This window comes from Peromyscus maniculatus, chromosome 8, assembly GCF_049852395.1.
Source record: "Peromyscus maniculatus bairdii isolate BWxNUB_F1_BW_parent chromosome 8, HU_Pman_BW_mat_3.1, whole genome shotgun sequence".
Classification (NCBI taxonomy): Eukaryota; Metazoa; Chordata; class Mammalia; order Rodentia; family Cricetidae; genus Peromyscus; species Peromyscus maniculatus.
The window spans coordinates 1,498,720-1,523,065 of record NC_134859.1 but is presented as its reverse complement, the minus strand read 5'-3'; the positions used below and the strand labels follow the sequence as shown (position 1 = coordinate 1,523,065).

The window sequence follows — 24,346 nt, the reverse complement described above, 5'->3', positions numbered from 1 at the left end:
AAGAGAGTCCCACTGCAATGCCATGACCCCCAACCCAGCTTTATTATAATAAAGTTCACGATCTAATTTCCATCTGCTTATCTTTATAGCCTATTCCTTATAATATTCTGAAATGAAGAGGAGATAACAATGTCATTAATTTAAAAATCTAAGAATAAAGGTCAGAAAGGTGAGATAACTTACCCAAAGCTTGGTTTGGTTTGGTTTTTCGGGGGCGGGGAGGAGGGTTGCTTTTTGTTTTTGAAACAGAGTCTCATATAGTCCAGACTGCCCTCAAACTCACTATGTAGTCAAGGATGACTTCTAACTTCTACCTCCACCTCCCTCCCAAGGCCGAATCACAGGCATGCACCACTATGTGGTACTGGAGCTGGAACCCAGGGCATCATTCATGCTGGGCAAGCACTCTACTAACTGGCCTACAGCTCCAGCCCCTAGAGCTAAATCTAAAGAAATGCTATACTTCCACTCCATCCCAATAGCACTTCATAAACGGAAAAATGCAGTTCCACTACTGACCTGGCAAACAAACTTGACATCTGGTGAGGACCTACTGAAAGGCTTGGGGAAAACATAGAAGTTAAATGACTTCGTTATGTGCCTGGAAAAACAAGAGAAAGGACACTTAGGGGTGATACCAGCAGACAGCTTAGGAATTCCCAACCATTAAGACAACCTACTTGGAATCTATGTGGTCATACTTAAAAGTGCAAAGGCCAAACTGAAACAGTAAGAAGTCCATAGAATGCTGGAAAAGGAAAATAAAACATCAGTCACAAGAGAGCCACATATCTGACATGAACAAGTATTCTCAATCTGGTGGTTTTCTGAATCACTCAATAAAACTTCAGTAAAACAGACCAGTGGGGACAGACTGCAGGCTATACATGAAAAGTCTTACTCATTCATACACAACTGTGTTCCCAGCTAAGAAGCCGTCTGTCATCCCCAGAGCATTAGGCCTGTTTCCAAGTTACTACAATAATTACATCATATTTATTTCCTATATATCAAATTAATTTTAAGAAATAATAGCTCTTCCTCAGAATGTTTTCCAGCAAACAATACTTTTTGCTATTTTAAACACCACAAAAGTATTATTTCGTGGTTGGTGTTGAGAAGACACACCTCACTTAGAAAACATGGAAGTGTAAGTTTAATGATTCCACCTCTTCATAATTCAACAGCAGGATCTACGTGACAGAGAAAAAGACTTTTAAGCATGTCCACTTGCCTTTTTAAGCTTCTGATATCTCTCTTCTGGGGTGTCAAAACCACTTGTCAATGCAGTGACTGAGGGTCCATCGCTGATTCCTAGATCATAAAAAATAAGGATTGGGCTCATTAATAAATGCCAGTATAAAACTGTCACATGCTAGAGTGTCAGTCTCCACAGTGCCTATTCATATTCCTATTAGTTAAAATTAATTCGGTGTCTATATCACACTTTTTCAAAATTAACATTAATGTGTGCAGTGGATATAGTTCACTGGTAGAAGTGCTTGCTTGCCTTGCACATGAGAGGGCCCAGGTTGGATTCCTACATTCATAGAAAAATAATAATTAGGGGTTGGGGATGGATCAGTCAGCAAAACACTTGCTGTGTGAGCATGAGGACCTGAGTTGGAATCCCCAGAACCGATGCAAACAGCTACATGCAGCACTGGGGAGAATGGATCCCTGGAGCACACTGGCCAGACAGACAATCAGGTAAAATCAGTGAATTCTAGGTTCAATAAGAGATGCTGTCTCAAAAAAACAGAAAGAAAAGTAGAGTTTGATTGAGGAAAGCATCCAGTGTTGAACTCTTGCCTCCATTCATGCATATGTATGTGCACACACTTATGCAAACACACACAAACACACATGCATGCACACATGTATCTCCTGAGCTAAGCAATACAGATTTCCACTAAAACATCAAGTAATATCCTTATTTGCCTTCCAAGTGTGGCCCTGGCAAGTCACAAAACACTGTAAGATTTCACTTACATGATGTGTCTAGAGTAGCCACAAACCAAGACAAACGACGGCCGACAGAGGCTAAGGGGGTAATGAGTGCGCCCATGAGCAAGCAATCTGTCTGTCTAAGATTTTTAAAAATTCCAGAAATGGATGGGACTGGCTGCATAGCAACATGTGTGTAATTAATGCCACCAAATTGCAAAACTACTTAAGAACAACTGAAACAGGGCTGGGGAAATGGCTCTAAGGATAAAGTGTGTGCCATGCAAACGAAAGGACCTGCGTTTGGACCTTCACTGTATAAAAACCGAGCATGGCAACACACACCTGTAACCCCAGCACTGGAGGGCTGGTGGGGAGAAACAGAAAGATCCTGGGGGCTGCTGGCCAACCTCTAACTGAAATGGCCAGCTCTAGGTTCAACAAGTGAATGTATTTTTTAAAATTAGATGGAGAGGGCCTGGGGCGCGCAAGCCTTTTATCCCAGCACTCAGGAAGCAGAGGCAGGCGGATCTCTGTGAGTTCAAGGCCAGCCTGGTCTACAAAGAGAGTTCCAGGACTACCAAGGCTGTTACACAGAGAAAGCCTGGGGGTTGGGGGCGGGGGAGAACAACAATAAAAGAACTACATCCCCTGCTTTTTAACCATATACACCTAAATTGTTTTAAGCAGCACTAGAACCATAATCTCTATCTACAAACCTCACAGCCTGACCAATCAGAGAACCACTGCATCTTTCTTACGCTTTTGTCATAACCAGCAAGATTACGAAAAGAGTCTTAGCTATACAAGGTGTAAGCCCAGAGCTTTCAAGGGAGTGATACCTGAAAACTCCCCATCGATGGCGAAGAAGTCAGCCTCCTCTATGGCCTGGTACACTTTGTGAAGATTAATCTTAAAATCTGTAGAGAAACCAAGAAGAAGCTCAGAACAGGTGGCCGGCCTTCCTGCCCACCAACTAAAAGATGGGAGAAGGGTCCGGAGGAGCGCCCAGGGCCACGGAAGAGACGGACAAGTCCCTAAGGTGTGCAAGGACCACAGGGAGACAACTTCTTCAGGGGTGGCTAGGCAGAGGAGTCAAGACCCGAAGTGTGCACGACTAAAGAGGGCTAGGCCAGAGGAGATGCACGGGGAAGAGGAAAGCAAAGGTTCCAAAGGTGTCAGTTTCGCAGAGGGGCAGTCCCTCCAACACCACCGGCTTCAGAGGATGCAAAGCCCAGCAGGACTGACTTGGCCCGGGGCCCCGCGAAGCACACGAGGTCTAGGCCTAGCACGCTGGGTCGGCTTGGAGACAAGGGGGGTACGCGGCGGACACGCACTGCTCCGGATTATCTCCATTCTGCCGCTCAGACGGAACCCTGGCCCCGCCCAGGCCGACACCGGTCCACGCGCAGAGTTCCGCAGCGAAGAGCAGCCACCGGAGCGTCGGAGGCAGCCACGGAACAGACCGCGGTGGACACTTCCGGAAACAGCGCGCGCCGCTGCGCCTGCGTCAGAGTGCGTCACCGTCGGGGCGGGCGGAGGCTGAGGGCCTTCCCGCTGCCTGGAAGAGGGGCTGTCGCTAGCAAAGTCCCAAACCCTGGCCAAATTGCTAAAGAAGTTCCTGTTCTGACATCTGATTGGTCAAGAGATTTTGTTGTTTTGGTTTGGTTTTTGGCTTTTCAAGACAGAGTTCCTCTGTGTAACAGCTCTGGCAGTCCTGGAACTGGCTTTGTAGACCAGGCTGGCCTCGAACTCTGTCTCCAGAGTGCTGGGATTAAGGGATGAACCTCCACTGCCAGGCTTGATCTAGAGATTTTTGAACCGTTCTCTCTGGACCTGAAATTCCAGACCTGAGGAAGATGAGGCAAGAGAATTGCAAATTCGAGGCCACTTAGGCGACATAATGAGAATCTGCCTAAAAATAAGTAAATAAATATATATATATACATACATATAATATTGTTTGCTTAGTGTGTGTGTGTGTGTGTGTGTGTGTGTGTGTGTGTGTGTGTGTGTTTGTGTTTAGTGCCCCTCAATGGTAGGCAACTGAGGACCTCAGTGTCTTCTCTTGTTCTCCACCTTCCTTGAGACAAGGTCTCTCACTGAAGCTGTTTCAGCTGGAATGGCTGGCCAGAGAGCTCCTAAGATGCCAGTCTCTGCCTCCCAAGGCTGGAGTTACAGGCCTGCAGGGCTGTGCCTGGCTTTGACATGGGTGCTGGGAATCTGTACTCGTCTTGTTGATTTGACAGCAAGTGCTATCATGTAAATGTAACTGTCTCTCAGCTCCTGTGTACTGAGTTCCTGTTCCATTGCCACTCTGGTAGGATGGGGATACCATGATGAGAAAGCATGGTGATTGTCCCATTGGAGCTGCAAACTTGGGGTAGGAAGGAAAAAAACAGGCAGAAATCAGACTTGCCCTTTGGAAACTTGATCGTTGCTATGGAGATGAAGAGCAAGGTGCTGCAACAGAGAGTGATGAGGATGCAGGGCTTCTTAGCTAATAAAGGAGGGCAAAGCTGGAGCCTTTATAGCTGGGTTGTGTTGGCTGGAGATTGTTGTTGGTCCCCCAAAGCCTGTCGCTTGCTGGACTGATACATAATAGATGTTCTTATTAAACTGGTTGAGTGAATAAATCTAACCTGGTCTTTCAAAAAAAATCTCACCAGGTGGTGGTGGTGGTGGTGGTGGTGTACGCCTTTAATCCCAGCACTTGGGAGGCAGGGACAAGCAGATTTCCATGTTACAGGCCAGCCTGGTCTACATAGTAAGTTCCAAGACAGCCAGGGCTACATAATGAAACCCTGGAGAGAGATAGAGATAGATAGATAGACAGAGAATTATATACAAATAGATCTGTATACTAACTAATTGGTTTGTTATTGAGCAGGGGAGCAGGGGATTGGGGGGGGGGGTTAAACAGGGCCTTGCTATGTGTTAACTGTAACAATAATAGTAGCAATACAATAGAAATCAAGGTCACAAAAGAAAGAGAAAAGAAAAGAAAAAAAAAAGAAATCAAGGTCAGTCCAGGAAAGGAAGTTGACATATAATTACACGCCATGAATGAGATTTATTAGGAGAAAGAGACCATGATCAGACCTCCTGGTGGGAGGAAGAGCATTAGACATGACAGCGATCCTAAAGAAAAGGGGAGCCTTGCCTATAAACTTGGAAAGGGGGGACTAGAAAGATTGCTTAGTGGTTAAGAGTATGCTCTGCTCCTGCAGAGGACTTGAGTTCAATTCCCAGCAACCACATCAGGAAACTCATTATTGTCTGTCACTCCATTTCCAGGCCTCTGACCTTCATGGCACCTGCACTCACTTGCACAGTGCCCACTCAGTCACAGACACACACATACACATAATTAAAAATAATAAAAATGTTTAAAAAGACCTGGATAGAGCCGGGCGGTGGTGGCGCACGCCTTTAATCCCAGCACTCGGGAGGCAGAGGCAGGCGGATCTCTGTGAGTTCGAGGCCAGCCTGGGCTACCAAGTGAGTCCTAGGAAAGGCGCAAAGCTACACAGAGAAACCCTGTCTCGAAAAACCAAAAAAAAAAAAAAAAAAAAAAAAAAAAAAAAAGACCTGGATAGGATCCTCATTAAGAGTGAATAAAAGCTGAGTGGTGGTGCACACACCTTTAATCCCAGGACACAGGAGGCAGAGGCAGGCAGATCTCTGTGAGTTTGGGGCCAGCCTGGTCTACAGAACAAGTTCCAGGACAGCCAGGGCATTGTCTCTAAAAAAAAAAAAAAAAAAAAAAAAAAAAAAGAGTGAAATGAATAAAAAAAAAAAAAAAAGCTGGGTGTGGTGGTACATATGCCTTTAATTCCTGCACCTTAGAGACAGAAACAGGCATATCTCTGAGTACCAGACTGGTCAGTTACACAGTGAGATTCTGTCTCAAAAGAAAAAAAGAGTGAAAATAAACGATATAAGAAGAGACAACAAGAGAGCATTCATGACATCCTGAAATGGATGGCAGTGGAGACAGAGGACTGCTCAGAAAGAATCCCAAGAAAAACCAAAAAAAACAGAATGAATATCAGACTTTCACAAAATTTTAAGGTGTGATGGGTGGGGGGTACTGAAAGAGATGGCTGCAAGGGGGAGCATTTCAGGGTCAGGTAGAAACCTGGTGCAAGGGAAACTCCCAGGAATCTATAAGGATGACCCCAGTTATGACTCCTGGCAATAGTGCATATGTAGCATGAACTGGCCATCTCCCATGACCAAGCAAGACTTCCAGTAGAGGGACTGGGACAACAACCCAGCCACATAACTTTTGACCTACAGTCTGTCCTACCTATGGGATGTGCTGGGTTAAGGGTGTCCCAGAGCTTGTGGTAGTGGCCAACCAATGACTGGTCCAGCCTGAGACCCATGCCATGAGAATGAGCCCACCCCTGACACTGCCTGGAGTGCCGGGAACTAGAGGCTGGATGACCCAGAGACCTAGAATAGAACCAAACATGACTGGAGAAAAAGTCAATGTAATGATGCCCAATAATATTCTGTTATATTCATAGATTGGTGTCTACCCCAATTGTCATCAAAGAGGCTTCATTGGCAACCCAAAATCAAACATTACACAGAGCTTCAGAAATCTCGCTGAAGAGGGGAAGGATTGTACAACTCAGAGGGGTCAGGGACATCACAAGAGAATTCATAGAATCAATTAACCTGTGCTCATATGTCAATTCAGTCTGAACCGACAACCAGAGAGCTTGCATGAGACTAACCAAGACCCTCTACATATATGTGACAGTTGTGTAGCTTGATCTACTTGTGGGTCTCCTAACAGTGGCCCCACTGCTTTGGTTGGCTTTTGGGAACCTCATTCCTCATACTGGGTTGTCTTATCCAGCCTTCCAACAAGGGGAGGAACTTAGTCCTACCAAAACTTGATATACACGATTTGTTGATATCCATGGGAGACCTGCCCTTTTCTGAACAAAAACCAAGGAGTGGATTGGGGGCCAAAGAGGAGGTGGGGTAGGGAATGGGGGGAGAGGAGGGAGGGAAAACTGTGGTCAGCATGTAACATAAATAAATTAACTTAATTTAAAAAGTTTAGGGGGTGGCATGAAGTTTTATATTATATGATTCAATTCAACACAGAGAACTTGTGAAACAGAATTTGAGGGGACAGGCAATGACTTTTTTTTTCGGGTGGGGTTTAATCATACAGACTTTTTTTTTTTCCGAGACAGGGTTTCTCTGTGTAGCTTTGCGCCTTTCCTGGAGCTCACTTGGTAGCCCAGGCTGGCCTCGAACTCACAGAGATCCGCCTGGCTCTGCCTCCCCAGTGCTGGGATTAAAGGCGTGCACCACCAACGCCCGGCTTTTTTTTTTTTTCATACAGACTTTTTTTTAAAACATAAAAACAGATTATAATTCGAAAGTCCAGGGTTATTAGAAACTGGAAAATATTTTCTCTGTAGAAAACAGTAAAAATGATAACATTCCCCAATGAACACTTTTAAGCCGAATGATAGCTGAATTATTCATATAAATATTGATTAGATTCTGGGAAGAAGAAACCTATCTTCATCTGTTCAGAGAACTATGTTTTATTTAAGTTGTGCAAGTGAGATTCCTATTCATGTTACCTTTCACTGTTTGATTTAAATAGACATTTTTCTATAGGTTAACCCATAATCTAAAAAGATTTTAGCCTCCCCTCCTGAAAGTACAGCCAGCATATCCTTTCATCAGCTTGATACGGTACAAATTCTTATCCTAATAGTGAAATGTTTTACTAAAGCATGCCCAGTAATTGGAAAAAAACAAAACTTATTATAAGCCACAGTCATCCTAGGGTCCTCTCTGCTAGGTACCCTCCTTGGATCTGTGGGTTGCAGTCTGATTGTCCTTTGCTTTATTCTAGTATCCACTTATGAGTGAGTACATACCATGTTTGTCCTTCTGAGTCTGGGTTACCTCACTCAGGATGATATCTTCTAGTTCCATCCATTTGCCTGCAAATTTCATGATGTTATTGTTTTTCTCTGCTGAGTAGTACTCCATTGTGTATACGTACCACATTTTCTTAATCCATTCTTCAGTTGACAGGCATCTAGGTTGTTTCTAGGTTCTGGCTATTATGAATAATGCTGCTATGAACATAGTTGAGCATGTATCTTTGTGGTAGGATTGAGTATTCCTTGGGTATATGCCCAAGAGTGGTATGGCTGGGTCTTGAGGTAGGTTGATTTCCAATTTTCCGAGAAACCGCCACACTGATTTCCACAGTGGTTGTACAAGTTTGCACTTCCACCAACAGTGGAGGAGTGTTCCCCTTGCTTTGCATCCTCTCCAGCATAGATTGTCATTAGTGTTTTTGATCATAGCCATTCTGACAGGTGTAAGATGGTATCTCAGAGTTTTGATTTGCATTTCTCTGATGACTAAGGATGTTGAGCAATTTCTTTACTGTCTTTCAGCTATTCGAGATTCTCCTTTTGAGAATTTTCTATTTAGCTCAGTAGCCCATTTTTTAATTGGATTATTAAGTATTTTGATGTCCAGTTTGTTGAGTTCTTTATATACTTTGGAGATCAGTCCTCTGTCAGATGTGGGGTTAGTGAAGATCTTTTCCCATTCTGTAGGCTGTCTTTTCATCTTATTGACTATGTCTATTGCCCTACAAAAGCTTCTTAGTTTCAAGTTGTCCCATTTATTAATTGTTGCTCTCGCTGTCTGTGCTACTGGAGTTATATTTAGGAAGTGATCTCCTGTGCCAATGAGTTCAAGACTAGTTCCTACTTTCTCTTCTATCAAGTTCAGTGTAACTGGATTTATGTTGAGGTCTTTGATCCACTTGAACTTGAGTTTTGTGCATGGTGACAGATATGAATCTATTTTCATGTTGACATCCAGTTATGCCAGAACCATTTGTTGAAGATACTTTCTTTTCTCCATTGTATAGTATTGACTTCTTTGTCAAAAATCAGGTGTTCATATGTGTGTGGATTAATGTCAAGGTTTTCAATTGGATTCCATTGGTCTGTATGTTGGTTTTTATGCCAGTACCAAGTTGTTTTTATTACTATAGTAATATAGTAGAGCTTGAGGTCAGGGATGGTGATGCCTCCAGACATTGATTTATTGTTTTAGCTATCCTGGGATTTTTGTTTTTCCATATGAAGTTGAGTATTGTTCTTTCCATGTCTGTAAAGAATTGTGTTGGGATTTTGATGGGGATTGCATTGAATCTGTAGATTGCTTTTGGTAGGATTGCCATTTTTACTATGTTAATCCTGCCTATACATTAGCATGGGAGATCTTTCCATTTTCTGATATCTTCTTGAATTTCTTTCTTTAGAGACTTAAAGTTCTTATTATACAGGTCCTTCACTTGTTCAGTTAGTGTTACCCCAAGGTATTTTATATTACTTGTGGCTATTGTAAAGGGTAATGTTTCTCTGATTTCTTTCTCAGTTCTTTTATCATTTCTGTATAGGAGGGCTACTGACTTTTTTGAGTTAATCTTGTATCCTGCCACTTTACTGAAAGAGTTTATCAACTGTAGGAGTTCCCAGGTAGAATTTTTGGGGTCACTTATGTCTGAAAATAGGGAAAGTTTGACTTCTTCTTTTCCAATTTCTATCCCTTCGATCTCCTTTTATTGTCATATTGCTCTAGCTAGAACTTCAAGTACTATATTGAATAAATATGGGGAGAGTGGGCAGCTTTGTCTTGTTCCTGATTTTAGTGGAATCGTTTTTGAGTTTCTCTCCATTTAATTTGATGGTGGCTGTTGGCTTGCTGTAAATTGCCTTTATTATAAGGTTAGATATGTTCCTAGTATTCCTGATCTCTCCAAGTCCTTTATCATGAAGGGGTTTTGGATTTTGTCAAAGGCTTTTTCTGCATCTAATGAGATGATCATGTGGTTTTTTCTTTCTATTTTTTTATATGGTGTATTACATTGACAGATTTTCGTATGTTGAGCCATCCTTGCATCTCGGATGAAGCCTACTTGGTCATGGTAGATACTTTTTTTGATGTGTTCTTGCTTTCATTTTGGCAATATTTTGTTGAGTATTTTTCCATCAATGTTCATGAGGGAGATTGGTCTGTAATTCTCTTTCTTGTTTGCATCTTTGTGTGGTTTGAGTATCAGGGTAACTGTAGCCTCATAAAAAGAGTTTGGTAATGTTCCTTCTGTTTCTATTGTGTGGAACAATTTGAAGAGTATTGGAATTAGCTCCTCTTTCAAAATCTGGTAGAATTCTGCACTGAAACCATTTGGCCCTGGGCTTTTTTTGATTAGGAGACTTTTAATGATTGCTTCTATTTCCTTAGCGGTTATTGGTCTATTTAAATAGTTTATCTGGTCTTGATTTAACTTTGGTATGTGGTACCTATCCAGAAAATTGTCCATTTCCTTCAAATTTTCCAATTTTATGGAGTACAGGTTTTTGAAGTATGACCTGATGATTCTCTGGATTTCTTCGTTGTCTGTTCTTATGTCTCCCTTTTCATTTCTGACTTTGTTAATTTGGATGCACTCTCTCTCTCTCTGCCTTTTGATTAATTTGGATAGAGCTTTATCTCTCTTGTTGATTTTTTCAAAGAACCAATTCTTTGTTTCATTGATTCTTTGAATTGTTCTCTGTTTCTATTTCATTGATTTCAGCCCTCAATTTGATTATTTCCTGGTATCTATTCCTCCTGCGTGAGTTTGTTTCTTTTTGTTCTAGAGCTTTCAGGTGTGCTGTTAAGTCACTCGTGTGAGATTTCTTCAACCTCTTTATGTGTACATTCAATGCTATGAATTTTCCTCTTAGCACTGCTTTCATAGTGTCCCATAAGTTTGGGTATGTTGTAGTTTTATTTTCATTGAATTCTAGGAAATCTCTAATGTCTTTCTTTATTTCTTCTTTGACCCATTGGTGCATCAGGTGGGAATTATTCAGTTTCCATGTGATTGTAGGCGTCCTATAGTTTTTGTTGTTGAAATCTAACTTTAAGGCAGGTTATTCCAATGTTTTTGTATCTGTTGAGATTTGCTTTGTGACCGAGCATGTGATCAATTTTCGAGAAGGTTCCATGGGGTGCTGAGAAGAAGGTATATTCTTTCGTGTTAGGGTGGAATGTTCTGTAGATATCTACCAAGTCCATTTGAGTCATAACAACTGTTAGGTCCTTTATTTCTCTGTTAAGTTTCTGTCTGGTAGATCTGTCCATTGGTGAGAGTGGTGTGTTGAAATCTCCCACTACTAGTGTGTGGGGTTTGATGTGCGATTTAAGCGTTAGTAATGTTTCTTTAGAGATGTGGGTGCCTTTGTATTTGGGGTATAAATGTTCAGAATTGAGACTTCATCTTGGTGGTTTTTCCCTGTGATAAATATGTAATGTCCTTCCTGATCTCTTTCGATCGATTTTAGTTTGAAGCTATTTTATTAGATATTAGGACAGCTACACCAGCTTGCTTCTTAAGTCCATTTGACTAGAAAACCTTTTCCCAGCCTTTTACTCTGAGGTAGTGTATGTCTTTGACGTTGAGGTGTGTTTCTTGTATGCAGCAGAAGGATGGATCCTGTTTTCGTATCCATTCTGTTAGCCTGTCCTTTTTTTTTTTCACATTTTTTAAAGATTTATTTATTTTTTTTTAAGATTTATTTATTTATTATGTATACAGTGTTCTGCCTGCATGTATGTCTGCAGGCCAGAAGAGGGCACCAGATCTCATTATAGACAGTTGTGAGGCACCATGTGGTTGCTGGGAATTGAACTCAGGACCTTTGGAAGAACAAGCAGTGCTCTTAACCTCTTAGCCATCTCTCCATCCCAGCCTGTGTCTTTTTATAGGTGAGTTGAGACCATTGATAGTGATGGATATTAATGACCAGTGATTGTTAATTCCTGTTATTTTTTTGGTGTTAGTGTTATGTTTCCCTTCTTTGATATTTGTTGGTGTGGGATTATCTATTGCCTGAGTTTTCATAGGTGTGTCTAATTTCCTTAGGTTGGATTTTTTCTTCTAGTGCTTTCTGTAGGGCTGGATTTCTGGCTAGGTATTGTTTAAATCTGTTTTTTTTTTTTTATTTTATAATTTAACTTAATTTTACATATCAGCCACAGATTCCCCTGTCCTCCCTCCTCCAGCCCACCTCCCACCCTCCCCCCAGCCCACCCCCCATTCCCATCTCCTCCAGGGTTTTATCGTGGAATATTTTGTTTACTCCATCTATGGTGATTGAGAGTTTTGCTGAGTATAATAGTCTGGGTTGGCATCCGTGGTCTCTTAGTGTCTGCATAACATTTGTCTAGGACTTTCTAGCTTTCATAGTCTCCATTCACAAGTCTGGTGTTACTCTGATGGGTCTGCCTTTATATGTTACTTGGCCTTTTTCCTTTGCAACTCTTAATATTTTTTTCTTTATTCTGTGTGTTTAGTTGTTTGATTATTATGTGGCAAGGGGCCTTTTTTTTTTTTTTTTTATCCAGTCTATTTGGTGTTCTGTAAGCTTCTTGTATCTTCATAGGTATTTCTTTCTTTAGGCTGGGAAAGTTTTCTTCTATGATTTTGTTGAATATATTTTCTGTGCCTTTGAGTTGGTATTCTTCTCCTTCTTCTATCCCTATTATTCTTAGGTTTGGTCTTTTCATGGTGTTCCAAATTTCCTGGATGTTTTGTGTTATGACTTTTTTGTCTTTAGTGTTTTCTTTGATTAACGAATCTATTTTTTCTATTGTGTCTTCAACTCAGAGATTTTCTCTTTCATCTCTTGCATTCTGTTGGTTATGCTTGCATCTGTAGTTCCTGTTCGTTTAGTCAGATTTTCTGTTTCCAGCATTCCCTCAGTTTGTGTTTTCTTTATTGTCTCAATTTCAGTTTTTAAATCTTGAATTGTTTCCTTCATCTGTTTAATTGCTTTTTCTTGGCTTTCTTTGATTTATTCCAATTTTTGTTTGTGTTTTCTTCCATTTTTTGAGGGAATTTTTCATTTCCTCTTTAAGGGAGTTTTTCATTTCCTCTTTAAGGGCCTCTGTCATCTTCTTAAAGTCATTTTTAGGATTCATTTCTTTTGTTTCTTCTGATTTGGTATGTTCAGGTCTTGCAGGTGTAGAATCACTAGGTTCTGATGTTGCCATATAGGTCTTTATGTTGTTGCCTGTATTTTTGCACTGGTGTCTACTCATCTCTTCCTCCGCTCAGTGCAGGCGGTGTCTGTGTCTGAGGGTGCCTCTCTTGTTCCAATTGGTAGTCTTGGTCCACTGGGAGTTCTTGGTCAAATCAGTGCTGATGGGCTATGTTTCTCCAGGAGCAGCTTAGTCCAATCCGTGTTAGTGGGTTCCGTCTCAGGGAGCAGCTGTTCCCAATCTGTGCAGGGTGGGCTCATGGCTCTGATGGTTGTTGGTGTCACATGGGATGGTTTTCTTGGTGAGGGGGCAGGGAAAGAGGCAGCTGTCCAGTCACTGGGGCTCCAGTGGCTGTTCCTAGTCTCTGCAGGGTGGGCTTATGACTCCTGTGATCATTGCGGTCACAGGGGCTGGTTTTCTTGGTAGGAGAGCAGAGAAAGGCAGCTGCCGGGTCCCTTGGGCTCCAATGGCTGGGGGAGGGGCAGGTAATATGCCCCTGGGGTCTAGGGGCTAGAGACTTGGTCTGCTGGTCTGGAGATGGGGCCTTATCTATTCTGGGGTCACACTCTGCTCGCTCGCCAACTCCTCAGCTGATCTTGTTTCCTCACACTGCAGGCTTCTGAGACCTCTCCCGAATGGATCTCCGCTAAACAGGTTGATCAGTAGGGCAATCTCACCAACGCCTCCAAGTTGTTGGGCTTTGCATAATCAGCAGCTGGACCCTGGGCTGGCCTCAGGCAGAATGCCTTTTTTTTGTTTTTGAGACAGGGTTTCCTTCTGTAAATCTCACTCGTACTCCATGGCTTGCTGTGTAGCTGGGTGTCTGCCCCTGATGTCCTCCTCCTTTCACTCCTCCATCTCTTTTCTTCCTAAAATTGCTGAGTGTGGTCAGGTGGTGGTGGCTCACTCCTTTAATTCCAGCACTCAGGAGGCAGAGGCAGGTGGATCTCTGTGAATTCGAGGCCAGCCTGGTCTACAAAGCGAGTTCTGGGATAGTCAGGACTACACAGGACTATCAAAAACCCACACCAAAAAAAAAAAAAAAAAAAAAAAAAAAAAAAAAAAAAAAAAAAAAGATGAGTGTGAAAGGACTTGGGCTGGCTGGAGCACGGTGAGCACGGTGAGCACGGTGAGCACGGTGAGCACGGTGAGCACGGTGAGCACGGTGAGCACGGTGAGCACGGTGAGCACGGTGAGCACGGTGAGCACGGCTCAGGCAGACCTTGCCAGTCTCTCCCATTCCTCCTCCTCCTATTTATTTATTTATTTATGTAGCAGGAATCTTAAAAGTTCTTATTAATAAAATCAAACCCGAGGCCAGTTATTGAGGTCAATGCTGGTAGATCAGAGAGACAGAACAAGCCACAGCTATCTCACCTCGCCGGATCCTCAGCTGGTCTTGTCTCCTCCGACTGGAGGCCTCTGAGTCCTCATCCGGAATGGGTCTCAGCTGAATTACTGCTCAAAAGCCTGAATGCTTAACCAGTCAAATGCTTAACCAGCCAAATGCCTCTAGTTTCTTGTCCTCATGCCTTATATATCTTTTTGCTTTCTACCACCACTCCCTGGGATTAAAGGCTGGCTTTCTGGGATTAAAGGCGTGTGTCACCATGCTTGGCTATTTCCAATGTGGCCTTGAACTCACAGAGATCCAGAGGGATTTCTGTCTCTGGAATGCTAGGATTAAAGGCGTGTGCTACCACTGCCTAACTAGTGGCTTGTCTGTTCTCTGACCCCAGGTAAGTTTATTAAGGTACACAATATTTTGGGGAACACAATACCACATATTTATTTATTTATTTATTTATTTATTTATTTTTTGCCCCCCCCCCAGAACTCACTTTGTAGTTCAGGCTGGCCTAAAACTCACAGAGATCCGCCTGCATCTGCCTCCTGAGTGCTGGGATTAAAGGTGTGCGCCACCACCTCCTGGCCCATTCCCTTTTATTTGCTAATCATTAGATTATATTCCTATAGTTATCCACCACCGTCTATTCCCTCATTTGTCCACGTCCTCCTCCTGTGGCTGACTACCAAGTTCCAGCCACAAAGTATTAAAATCTAGCGATCAAAGATCGAGGGTTTCCTAATTAACATGCCCAAACGAAATACATCACCACATCCTAGCCCATTCTAACCACACCTCCCCTTTTTCTCTTCTTAAGAAATCACACCTGTAAAGTCAATTTGCTGCTGTTTTTCTGCCTGAGTCAGAAAGTAGCCACTTTAACCTTTCTTCCACTATTGGTAAAGGATCCCTCGGTGAAAATAGTATTTTGGGTGTGGTTTGTGCCTAACCAGGGCCTGGGAGGGAACTCCCATTCTGGAAGGGGTCTCCTCCACACACCTGTACTTAAAACATTTGGGGAGGTAGATTTGAGGGGATCTCAAATTCATGACTAACCTGGGCTACAAAGGTTGTGTCTCAAAAAGGAAAAAAATAATTAAAATGGTAAATTCTGTTACGTAACTCCTATCACAATGAAGAAAAAAGTTTATACTTTTGATAGGTTATTCTCTGGAAAGTAAATTCACACTTCTTTGCACTAGCAGAGATCATTTTTACTCTTATTTATTCATTTAGAGATGGCTGGTCTCAAATACACTCCAACGTTAAGGGATAGCTTCTCCCTCGCCCTGCCTGGTTGCTGGGACCGGTGTTTTACTGCGCCCAGTCAGGTTATTTGATGCACAAGTATGTCAGGCACGCACTACACCTGGGATTCATCCCCAGCCCATGTCCAACAACTTAAAGATGTTGTTAAACCTGAGAATCTTCTAGGAGACAAGACCAAATCCAAGATTATCCAATTAAAGCTGTCTGTACTTTGGGGTGCCCCAGGGACTGGCCAGCCTGCTGTCTCACCCTAAACTGAGATTTGAGAGAGCAGCCCTTTTATGAGAAAGATAAGGTGCTCACCAGGGTGAGGGAATTAACTGTTACACATTTTTTGTTGTTGTTGTTGTTGTTCTCCGAGACAGGGTTTCTCTGTGTTGTTTTAGTGCAGAGGTGCACCTGCCTCTGCCTCCTGAGTGCTGGGATTAAAGGTGTGCGCCACCAACGCCCAGCTGCTGTTACTCATTGTTAGAGAGCAATAAAGAAAAGGAGGAGGGAACAAGGTAATGGGGTTCACCCGTGAATAGAGTTGCAATGGGAGTGAAGGGGGTTGCAGACAGTTTACATAAGAAACAGGAATTTATTCTACAAATAGAAATTTTAACTTTCAAGGACTTAACACATGACAAACAGGAACTTATGCTCCTTGCCCCCACCTTTGGTTTTTAGAGACAAGGTTTCTCTGTGTAGCCCTGGCTATCCTGGAACTCGCTTTGTAGACCAGGCTGGCCTTGAACTCAGCCTGCCTCTGCCTCCCAAGTGCTAGAACTAAAGGCATTCGCCACTCTAGCTGGCTAAACAGAAACTTCATTACAAATAGGAACATTGACCAACAGTGATGGCGCACACCTTTAATCTTGTCACTCAGGAGGCAGAGTCAGGCAGTGTATTTGAGGCCAGCCTGGTCTACAGAGCTAGTTCCAGGGCAGCTTTGGCTAAAATTATTTAAGAAAAGAAAAAGGAAGAAAGGAAGGAAGAAGGGAGGAAGGGAGGAAGGGAGGAAGGGAGGAAGGAAGGAAGGAAGGAAGGAAGGAAGGAAGGAAGGAAGGAAGGAAGGAAGGAAGGAAAGAAAGAAAGAAAGAAAGAAAGAAAGAAAGAAAGAAAGAAAGAAAGAAAGAAAGAAAGAAAGAAAGAAAGAAAGAAAGAAAGAAAGAAAGAAAGAGAGAAAGAAAACCTGAACTTGCAAGGACTTAACATAGTTCAAAGAGGAACTGATTCGTAACTGTCTAACTGCAAACAGAACCCTTAACCTGCAAAGTATACTTTCCGTTTTGGTCTCCCATTAACTTGTAAGGTATACTGTTCCTGGTTTGGTCTCACGATGTCTAATCGACCGTGAGTTCTCTCAACAGATCCAGACCGAGGTGGGTAGCAGCGGGGTAGACGTGATCAAGTCCTTGTATTCCAAATCCCGACTCTATAAACGAAACTTTAAGCACTGCCTCTGTGGTTTTCTGCATGAACGTGAAAGTAAGATTTATTGTGGTGCATACGGGGCAGTGAGAGAGAATTATTTTAATATCTGACCAAAGCTAGCTCATCTAAACACGGCAACAAGCTCCAGTAGGCACACTTAGTGGAAAAACACCTCCCCACCCTCGGGCTGTGACTGCGGAGCTCCAACCAGACAAAAGTGGGCGGGCCGCACTAGTGCGCATGCGGCGCACCATTCCCTGGAGCGGCCGCTCTAGGCAGTGGGGAGGTCGCCTGGGGTTGAGTCTGCGGAGTCTATGGTGTAGGGGACGGCGCATGGTCAGCCGGCCGACCTGGGTTATTTCCGGAAGCGAGGCCGGCTGCTTTCCCTCTGCTTCCGCAGGGCTCGGAGTGGGTCCCGGGACTAGTGACGAGGTGAGCGCGGTGGGGATGGTAACGGGGCAGCAAGGCGCTTGGCTCGAGATGGAACGAACCCGCTCCCCGAGCCGCACCGGCAGGGTGAGCCCAGGCTCGCGGGCCCTCCCTCACCCGGGCCTGGGCGCTACAAGCGTCCCTGCCGGACTTTTGCCCGCGTCGGGGTCTGGGTCCGAGCCATTCGCTCCCGGGGGTGGCAGACAAGGGGGTCTTGATTCCACACACCTGCGGCTTAGGGGTGCCCGCCACGTCCGCTAGATCCGAAGCCTTCCTGTCCCAAGGCAGACGGTTCATAATGAGAACGCAGAAAAGGGAACATCGAACTCCAAAGTCACACTGAGTTGACCTAGAGCTTCGCTCTTCTCATTGCTGTACTCACGAATCAGAAATGTTGTAGAAAGGGTGTGTGTGTGTTTGAAAGAGATGTTTTTTTTTTGTTTGTTTGTTTGTTTTTCGAGACAAGGTCTCTCTGTGTGAAGTCCTGGCTGTCCTGGAACTGGCTCTGTAGTCCAGGCTGGCCTCGAACTCACAGAGATCCGCCTGCTTCTGCTTCCCGAGTGCTGGGATTGAAGGCGTGCACCACCAACCGCCCGGTCGAGACGATGTATCATCTAACTGGGAATCTCTAGTTGGGTAAGGGGCGAACCCCTAACTTTGGTAGAAAAGAGAAAGTAAGTGAAAGCCTTATGCCCGCAGCTGTCGCCGATGGGTCGTCCCCGCGGAAGCCCATTGGTTCGTCCTTGGAGTGGCCCCAACCTCACACCAGAGAGGCCAATACGAAATTTTCCTCTGTCTTTAGACACCCGAGACCCAGTACGGACTGCACGTGCCTTATGCAGTTTTGTTTGTTCTTGTTACTGCTATTTTGTAAACAGCCTGGATGTGTCCTGACCCAAGTGCTTGGTATGTGCCTGGGTTTATCTTCCACAAACCTGATGGGAAAATCATACTCTTGGGCTGTTTAGACCCCCTCCCCCTCTTTTTTTCCCTCCAGCATTCAGATGTATGCTAACAACACTAGTCACCATTCAGTAAAATTCGGCTATTAGTAATCTCATTAATATCAATCAATCATCCAGCAAACTTTTTACCTAGCTGTGGACACAGTTTGGCATCTATTTCTAGCAATCCTTTAACGTTGATATTAGTGTAGACTGGTAAATGGGAAATAATGAGGCTCAAGGAGAACAAAGGTGACCAGGTTGGGAGCCTAGGTTAGCTTCACTCTGAAGACTTATTTTGGTTTGTTTCTTTTAGGGTGGGTGTGGTGGGGTGGCAGTTTTGGGGGTTTTGTTTTTGTTTCCAGACAGGGTTTCTGTATGTAGTCCTGGTTGCTCAGGAACTCAGACCAGGCTGGCCTTGAACTAGGGAATCCATCAGAGGCAGGAATTTAAATCCCTTTGGATTGCAGGGATTAAAAGCACACTCCATCATGCCTGGCTTGTTTTTGACATAGGGTCCTTGTAGACCAGGCTGGCCAAAAATAACTCTTGGACTTTGACTTTCCTGGCTTTCTGAATCTGGTAACAGGAAATACAGAAGGGAAAATGAAACTCTAAATTGACACTGGTGATAGAATTTCCCTCTTTTGATTCCCAATCTCATGACTTAGAAATCTGGATTTAGGCAAATGGCAGTTTCCCCTGAGTACTGAGATTATAAGTGTGTGCCACCATGCCCAGTTTATACACGGCTAATGATAGAACCTAGTAAGCAAGCAAGCAGTCTGCCACATAGTCCAGGAGATTAGGTGACACAGAGAAGCCTCACAAGCTGCATAGAGACAGGATCTGTTCACTTGGAGTGGATTAATCATCAAAGACATTTGGATCTTGTTAGTGGATACTTTTGATTTAGAAATCTTAACAGATGGGAGTGTAATGATAGTTATTGACATAAGATAGTTATTGATTAAGTCAATTAAAAGTTTTAAGTTCTTTTTCAATGATGAAATGATGGCTAGACCAAGAGTGGGGTTGTGCTCTGAAAAATGTCTTGGTGCCAAAGCTCAGGGATAGAGGTTTTTAAAGGCAAAAACCACAGACCGTAATTTACATCAAAGGCCAGAGTAACCTTAAATGTTCATTCCTGGCAGAGCATGGTAGTTATTTTAGACATAACCTCAAATGTGTTGCCAAGGCAGATGTGACCACTAGGGAAAGGGAATAGAGGGCTGAGAACAAACAAAATATAGTCAAGACAGGATGGTGTACCTTAGTCATTTCAGGAGTATATGAAAAATAAAGCACTCAAGGAGCAGAGGTTTATAAGTGGGACTACATTGTGCTCTGTGAACAGAAGCTTAATAGAAATAACATTGTCATGTGTGCTAGGAACTATTCAGAGTTGTCTTGTAATAGCCCCTTGAGGCTGTATTGTTTTTTTTTTTTTTTTTTTTTTGGTTTTTTCGAGACAGGGTTTCTCTGTGTAGCTTTGCGCCTTTCCTGGAACTCACTTGGTAGCCCAGGCTGGCCTTGAACTCACAGAGATCCGCCTGGCTCTGCCTCCCGAGTGCTGGGATTAAAGGCGTGCGCCACCACCGCCCGGCGAGGCTGTATTGTTATTAGCTCCATTTTACAGATAATGTAAAGAAAGTTAAATGATTTGCCTGAGATCATGCAGCTAATGGTTGAGCTAAGATTTAACTTACTCATTCTGTCTCTAGCATTCGTGCTGTAAGTGAAAATGTTAGTTTGACAGCCAGACTTGGTGGTTTAACAAGTCAAGGCCTGGTGACACAGACTTTAATCCCAGCTACTTGGTAGACTGAGGCAGTAAGATTGCAAGTTCAAAGCCTTAGTTATATGGATTAGGGCTGACGGCCACGGCATCTGTTTAGAGTCTACAAAATTCTGGTTTCAGGTTCTAGCACTAGAAAAGTTAGTTTACTGTCTAGCCATGCAGATTCTTAAGTGAATATCTCCCATCTGGGTTTTAATTTTTTTTGTAGTAGGGAATGTTTTGTTTTGAGACGGTTTCATGTATCACTGGCTTAGCTTGAACTAAGGGTGACCTTGAATACCTGGTTCTCCTGCCTTCAACACTCATATCTGGCATTATAGGCTTGTGACATCAGATCCAGGTTAGTGGGGAAGGTTTTGAGCAAAGGAGGAATTTGATGGAGATTTTGCTCTAAGAAGATAATTCAATCATTGAAAAAGAGAGATTCACAAAAAGAATAGGAAGTGGTATTTAAGTTTCACTTCAGCCATACATAGTCTAAGACATATTTAGGCATTTACATGTAGATTACATGTAGTCCTAAACTTCCAGGCTCATGATAGCCATCTTGTGAAGCAGTCTTGTGAAGCACTTGTTTCAAATACATAGGTCCAGATCCATGGATTGCATATCTACAAATTCAACAGCAGGAAAGGAAAAGAATTTTTAAGTTAACTTTTGGGATGGAGAATATAGTGTATCTAGCATGTACAATGGTCCTGAGTTCAATCCCTGTCTCTGCCAGAAAAATCCAGAAAGTTCCAAATTACAAAATTGGAACTTGCCACATGCTAAGCACTACACTGAATCCAGAGGAATGAAGCTCTGTGAAGGCATGTACATCCTGAGATAGCTTCCTCCCATTTCACGGATCCGCAGTCTCTGCAGCACTATGGGCATTGTTTACCTGGCATTTTGCTCTTGTGTACTTTGTAGTCAGGCCTACTGTGGTTGCTCGTGTACTGGACTTGTGTAAGAGATGACTAAGAGAGACAGGCAGTGGTGGTGCATGCCTTTAATCCCAGTGCTCAGGAGGCAGAGGCAGGTGAACCTACAGAGCAAGTTCCAGTACAGCAAAGGCTACTGAAAAACACCGTCTTGAAAACAACAACAACAACAAAGAACTAAGGAATATAGAATACAGTGCATAGGCCACATGTAAACACTGTCCTTGCCCAAAAGGATTTGCAGACTCAGGTTCTGGTACCTCTGGGAAGTCCTGGAGCCGATACCAAAGGAGGACTATGTACTCCCTGCCTTGTTCTCAGACATCTAGTTCAAGTTCACCAAGTTTCTCACGGGATTCTGATGAAGGTATTAAGAGCTACATTGATAAAGATTCAAATATCTGTTGCTTCAATTTACATCTGCAAATATCTAGAGCCCCATTTTATAGCCGTTCTGTGATATAATAGGCTTGACTGTGGCTTGATTTCTAGAATTCAGGGAGCCCAGGATTTGGAGAGACAAAATGGCTGGAATATTATGTGCAAAGTATAGGGATGAGGTTAACAAGTGCATTTTACTCTTTAAGAGGTAGATGGGACTTATAAGGAGGCTGTTGTATGGGGGAGCAGGCTGCAGAACCAGGACTCTCCTGCAATTCTGCCCTTGTCAGGGTTAAGAGTGAAGATGGAATGGGTTTGGCATAAAGGAAAGAGGAAAGTCTTGAGTCACAGGTTTGTTGTGGTTTTTTGGTTTTGGGGTTTGTTTGTTTGTTTGTGGTTTTTTTTTGTTTTTTGTTTGTTTGTTTGTTTTTGTTGTTTTCAAGACAGAATTTCTCTGTATAACACCCCTGGCTGTCCTAGAACTTAGTTTGTAGACCAGGCTGGCCTTGAACTCACAGAGATCCTCCAGCCTCTATCTCCTGAGTGCTGGGATTAAAGATGTGCACCACTACGCCCAGCTGAATGTTGTTGCTGTAACCAGCGCAGTGTTAGGCACTTTGGGAGACTGCTGGTGGAGAACAGGCCTATTTCTGATAGAGAGCTCAGTAAACTGGGGAGAGTTGGGTTTACAGATAGATTTGACTTTAAGTATTGTTATAGACAGGTGCCTTTTGGCACCTTTTTAAAATTTTTTTTTTTTTTTTTTTTTTTTTTTTTTGGTTTTTTCGAGACAGGGTTTCTCTGTGTAGCTTTGCGCCTTTCCTGGAACTCACTTGGTAGCCCAGGCTGGCCTCGAACTCACAAAGATCCGCCTGCCTCTGCCTCCCGAGTGCTGGGATTAAAGGCGTGCGCCACCACCGCCCGGCTACCTTTTTAAAATTTTTATACATCTATAAGGTGTGCACTGACTTTTCAGAGGTTGTAAGAAGCCTATTGTTCCCACAAAAAACAATGCAAGGCAGTTTATACTTGACTTTTACTCACCAGCACGTACCAACCAGACCTCTAACTACTCCTGTGGCAGCCTGCGTGTCAGCATCCTGGAACCTCAAGCCATCAATCCACACTGAAGCCCATATCTTCTAGAGTCCAGCCTATCTAGGGTGCAGGTGAATTTTGAGGCCTACCTATGTCTCAGTGCCCATTAAAGGACCATTAGGACTGCTTTGGTGAACTTGTGACCAGCCCAGCCATCCATGCTTCACATCCCTGTTATCCTTGGTCACCGTCCAAGATCACTGTACAGAAGAGATGAGATATGGTCTAACAGACCATATGACAAAGTACTTCCTCAGAATGCCCACAGCGATGAATCTGGCCTTAGGAGAACGGGAGATGGTCTTTCTGCAAGCCAACAGCGTGAGTGCAGGGACATAAAAGATGATTTTAAAAGAAAATGTTCCTCCTCTTCCCATTATTCAAGACAGTGGTCTCCCTATAAAGGGACTTCTTGTTTTTTCAGAAAATCAAATATAGGTCAAAAAGACTCCCCACACAGCAGATCTGGATCTAGTGGAGGGCACTCACCAAAAGGAAGCGAACAGTATTCTTCCCATTGGTCACAGCTTAGGACATCCACGCATGCTAATGCCTCCTACAGATGGGACAGAGAGGAAAAGCCGGAAGGAGGTCAAAACAGACCTGGCCAGTCTTGGAAAACATCAGGAGACACATACCCATTAAGTTCTTTAGCAGTTCCTTCATCAGAAATTTTAGACAAACTCAACAACTTCGATGAAAATGGACTTCCTGAAGCTACCAGCAGGCAGGCGGTAGAAAATCCAAAGATGGCAGATGAAGGTGACTTACCTAAAATTTCTGAGTTTGAAGTTGGATTCACAGAACCGTTACTTATGGATCAGCCACAGGAACCTGAGTCAAACAGAACAGAAGGCACAGAATTAGTCAGTGACCAACGAACCGATCGCTTTAAAGCAATAGCATCAAAAACCAAGGAAATTGAGCAAGCATACCACCAAGACTGTGAAACCTTTGGGATGGTGGTGAAAATGCTGGTTGAAAAAGATCCTTCATTAGAAAAGTCCATTCAATTTGCATTTAGGCAGAATTTACATGAAATAAGTGAGCGGTGTGTGGAAGAGCTCAGACAGTTCATTGCAGAGTATGATGCTTCCTAAGAATTGGAGCTCTAGCAGAAAAACGTTCCTTGATTGTTATTCCAGAATTGCATAAATATTTCAAATGTGGAATTTTTGTGATGAGAAATACTTCAGTGTCAAGAAAAATCTAAAATGGTCAGCTTAAAATAATCTATTCAGAACTCTATTCCACTTTATAGAGCCTTCTAATTCATATACATGCCGATTTCATTGAGTGTTTTAGCCTGCTGGGAGCAGCTTTCTGCTTACTCATGTTCTGTAGTCTTCCAAGGACAAGAATGTGTGGCCCAAGTATACTTTATAGTTAGAGATTTAACTTCATAGTAAATGATAGCATGTAAAAATTAGCATTTTGTGATTTTATTGGCCTTTTCTTAGGCTTTGTTACTTGTATTAAAATGATCCTACATTAAAGTATATTATTTTAATAAACTGGTACTTTGGTATCTTAAGAAAATAAAAAGTATAGGAATGGTCTGAATCATCAAAAGACATGTGAGCTTGTAATATGAGTTGAATTGATGAATGTATATGTGTGGTACTAGGGATTAAACTCAGAATTTTGGCATTCTAGGTACCTGATCTTCCACTAAGCTATAATCCCA

General features: G+C 43.1%; 2 protein-coding genes and 1 pseudogene across 11 annotated transcripts in view; 2 read left to right on the top strand and 1 right to left on the bottom strand.

The window, feature by feature from the left end:
* The window catches only part of Parn (poly(A)-specific ribonuclease), a 167,485-nt gene extending 164,034 nt beyond the window's left edge, over positions 1 to 3,451 (bottom strand). The window contains exons 1-5 of one of the 3 annotated variants that reach the window (XM_042283507.2): positions 3,285 to 3,451; positions 2,790 to 2,867; positions 1,235 to 1,314; positions 681 to 748; positions 520 to 601 (exon numbers count right to left, since the gene is read on the bottom strand). In XM_042283507.2, the coding sequence (XP_042139441.1) occupies positions 520 to 601; positions 681 to 748; positions 1,235 to 1,314; positions 2,790 to 2,867; positions 3,285 to 3,303 (327 nt within the window). In that variant the 5' untranslated portion in view covers positions 3,304 to 3,451. Of the gene's footprint in view, positions 1 to 519; positions 602 to 680; positions 749 to 1,234; positions 1,315 to 2,789; positions 2,868 to 3,195 lie in introns of all 3 variants that reach the window. The other 2 variants (XM_042283508.2, XM_042283509.2) reach the window with 2 other exon arrangements.
* A 13,920-nt stretch (positions 3,452 to 17,371) lies between these two features.
* LOC102920018 (periphilin-1 pseudogene) lies at positions 17,372 to 24,158 on the top strand (annotated as a pseudogene). 3 transcript variants are annotated; one of them, XR_013053144.1, is made up of 3 exons: positions 18,110 to 18,145; positions 18,312 to 18,415; positions 22,609 to 24,158. The product of XR_013053144.1 is annotated as a periphilin-1 pseudogene, transcript variant X2 (transcript). The 3 variants fall into 3 exon arrangements; XR_013053143.1 differs by lacking the exons at positions 18,110 to 18,145; positions 18,312 to 18,415 and adding an exon at positions 17,372 to 17,512; XR_013053145.1 differs by lacking the exon at positions 18,312 to 18,415 and having other exon boundaries at positions 18,009 to 18,145.
* Positions 17,372 to 24,346, top strand: part of Bfar (bifunctional apoptosis regulator) — a 37,654-nt gene continuing 30,679 nt past the window's right edge. For 2 of the 5 annotated variants that reach the window (XR_013053141.1, XM_006983886.4), the window contains exon 1: positions 17,372 to 17,512. The gene's annotated coding sequence lies outside the window, so the exon portion shown is untranslated. Of the gene's footprint in view, positions 17,513 to 18,015; positions 18,146 to 18,311; positions 18,416 to 24,346 lie in introns of those variants that run through there. The other 3 variants (XR_013053142.1, XM_042283512.2, XM_042283515.2) reach the window with 2 other exon arrangements.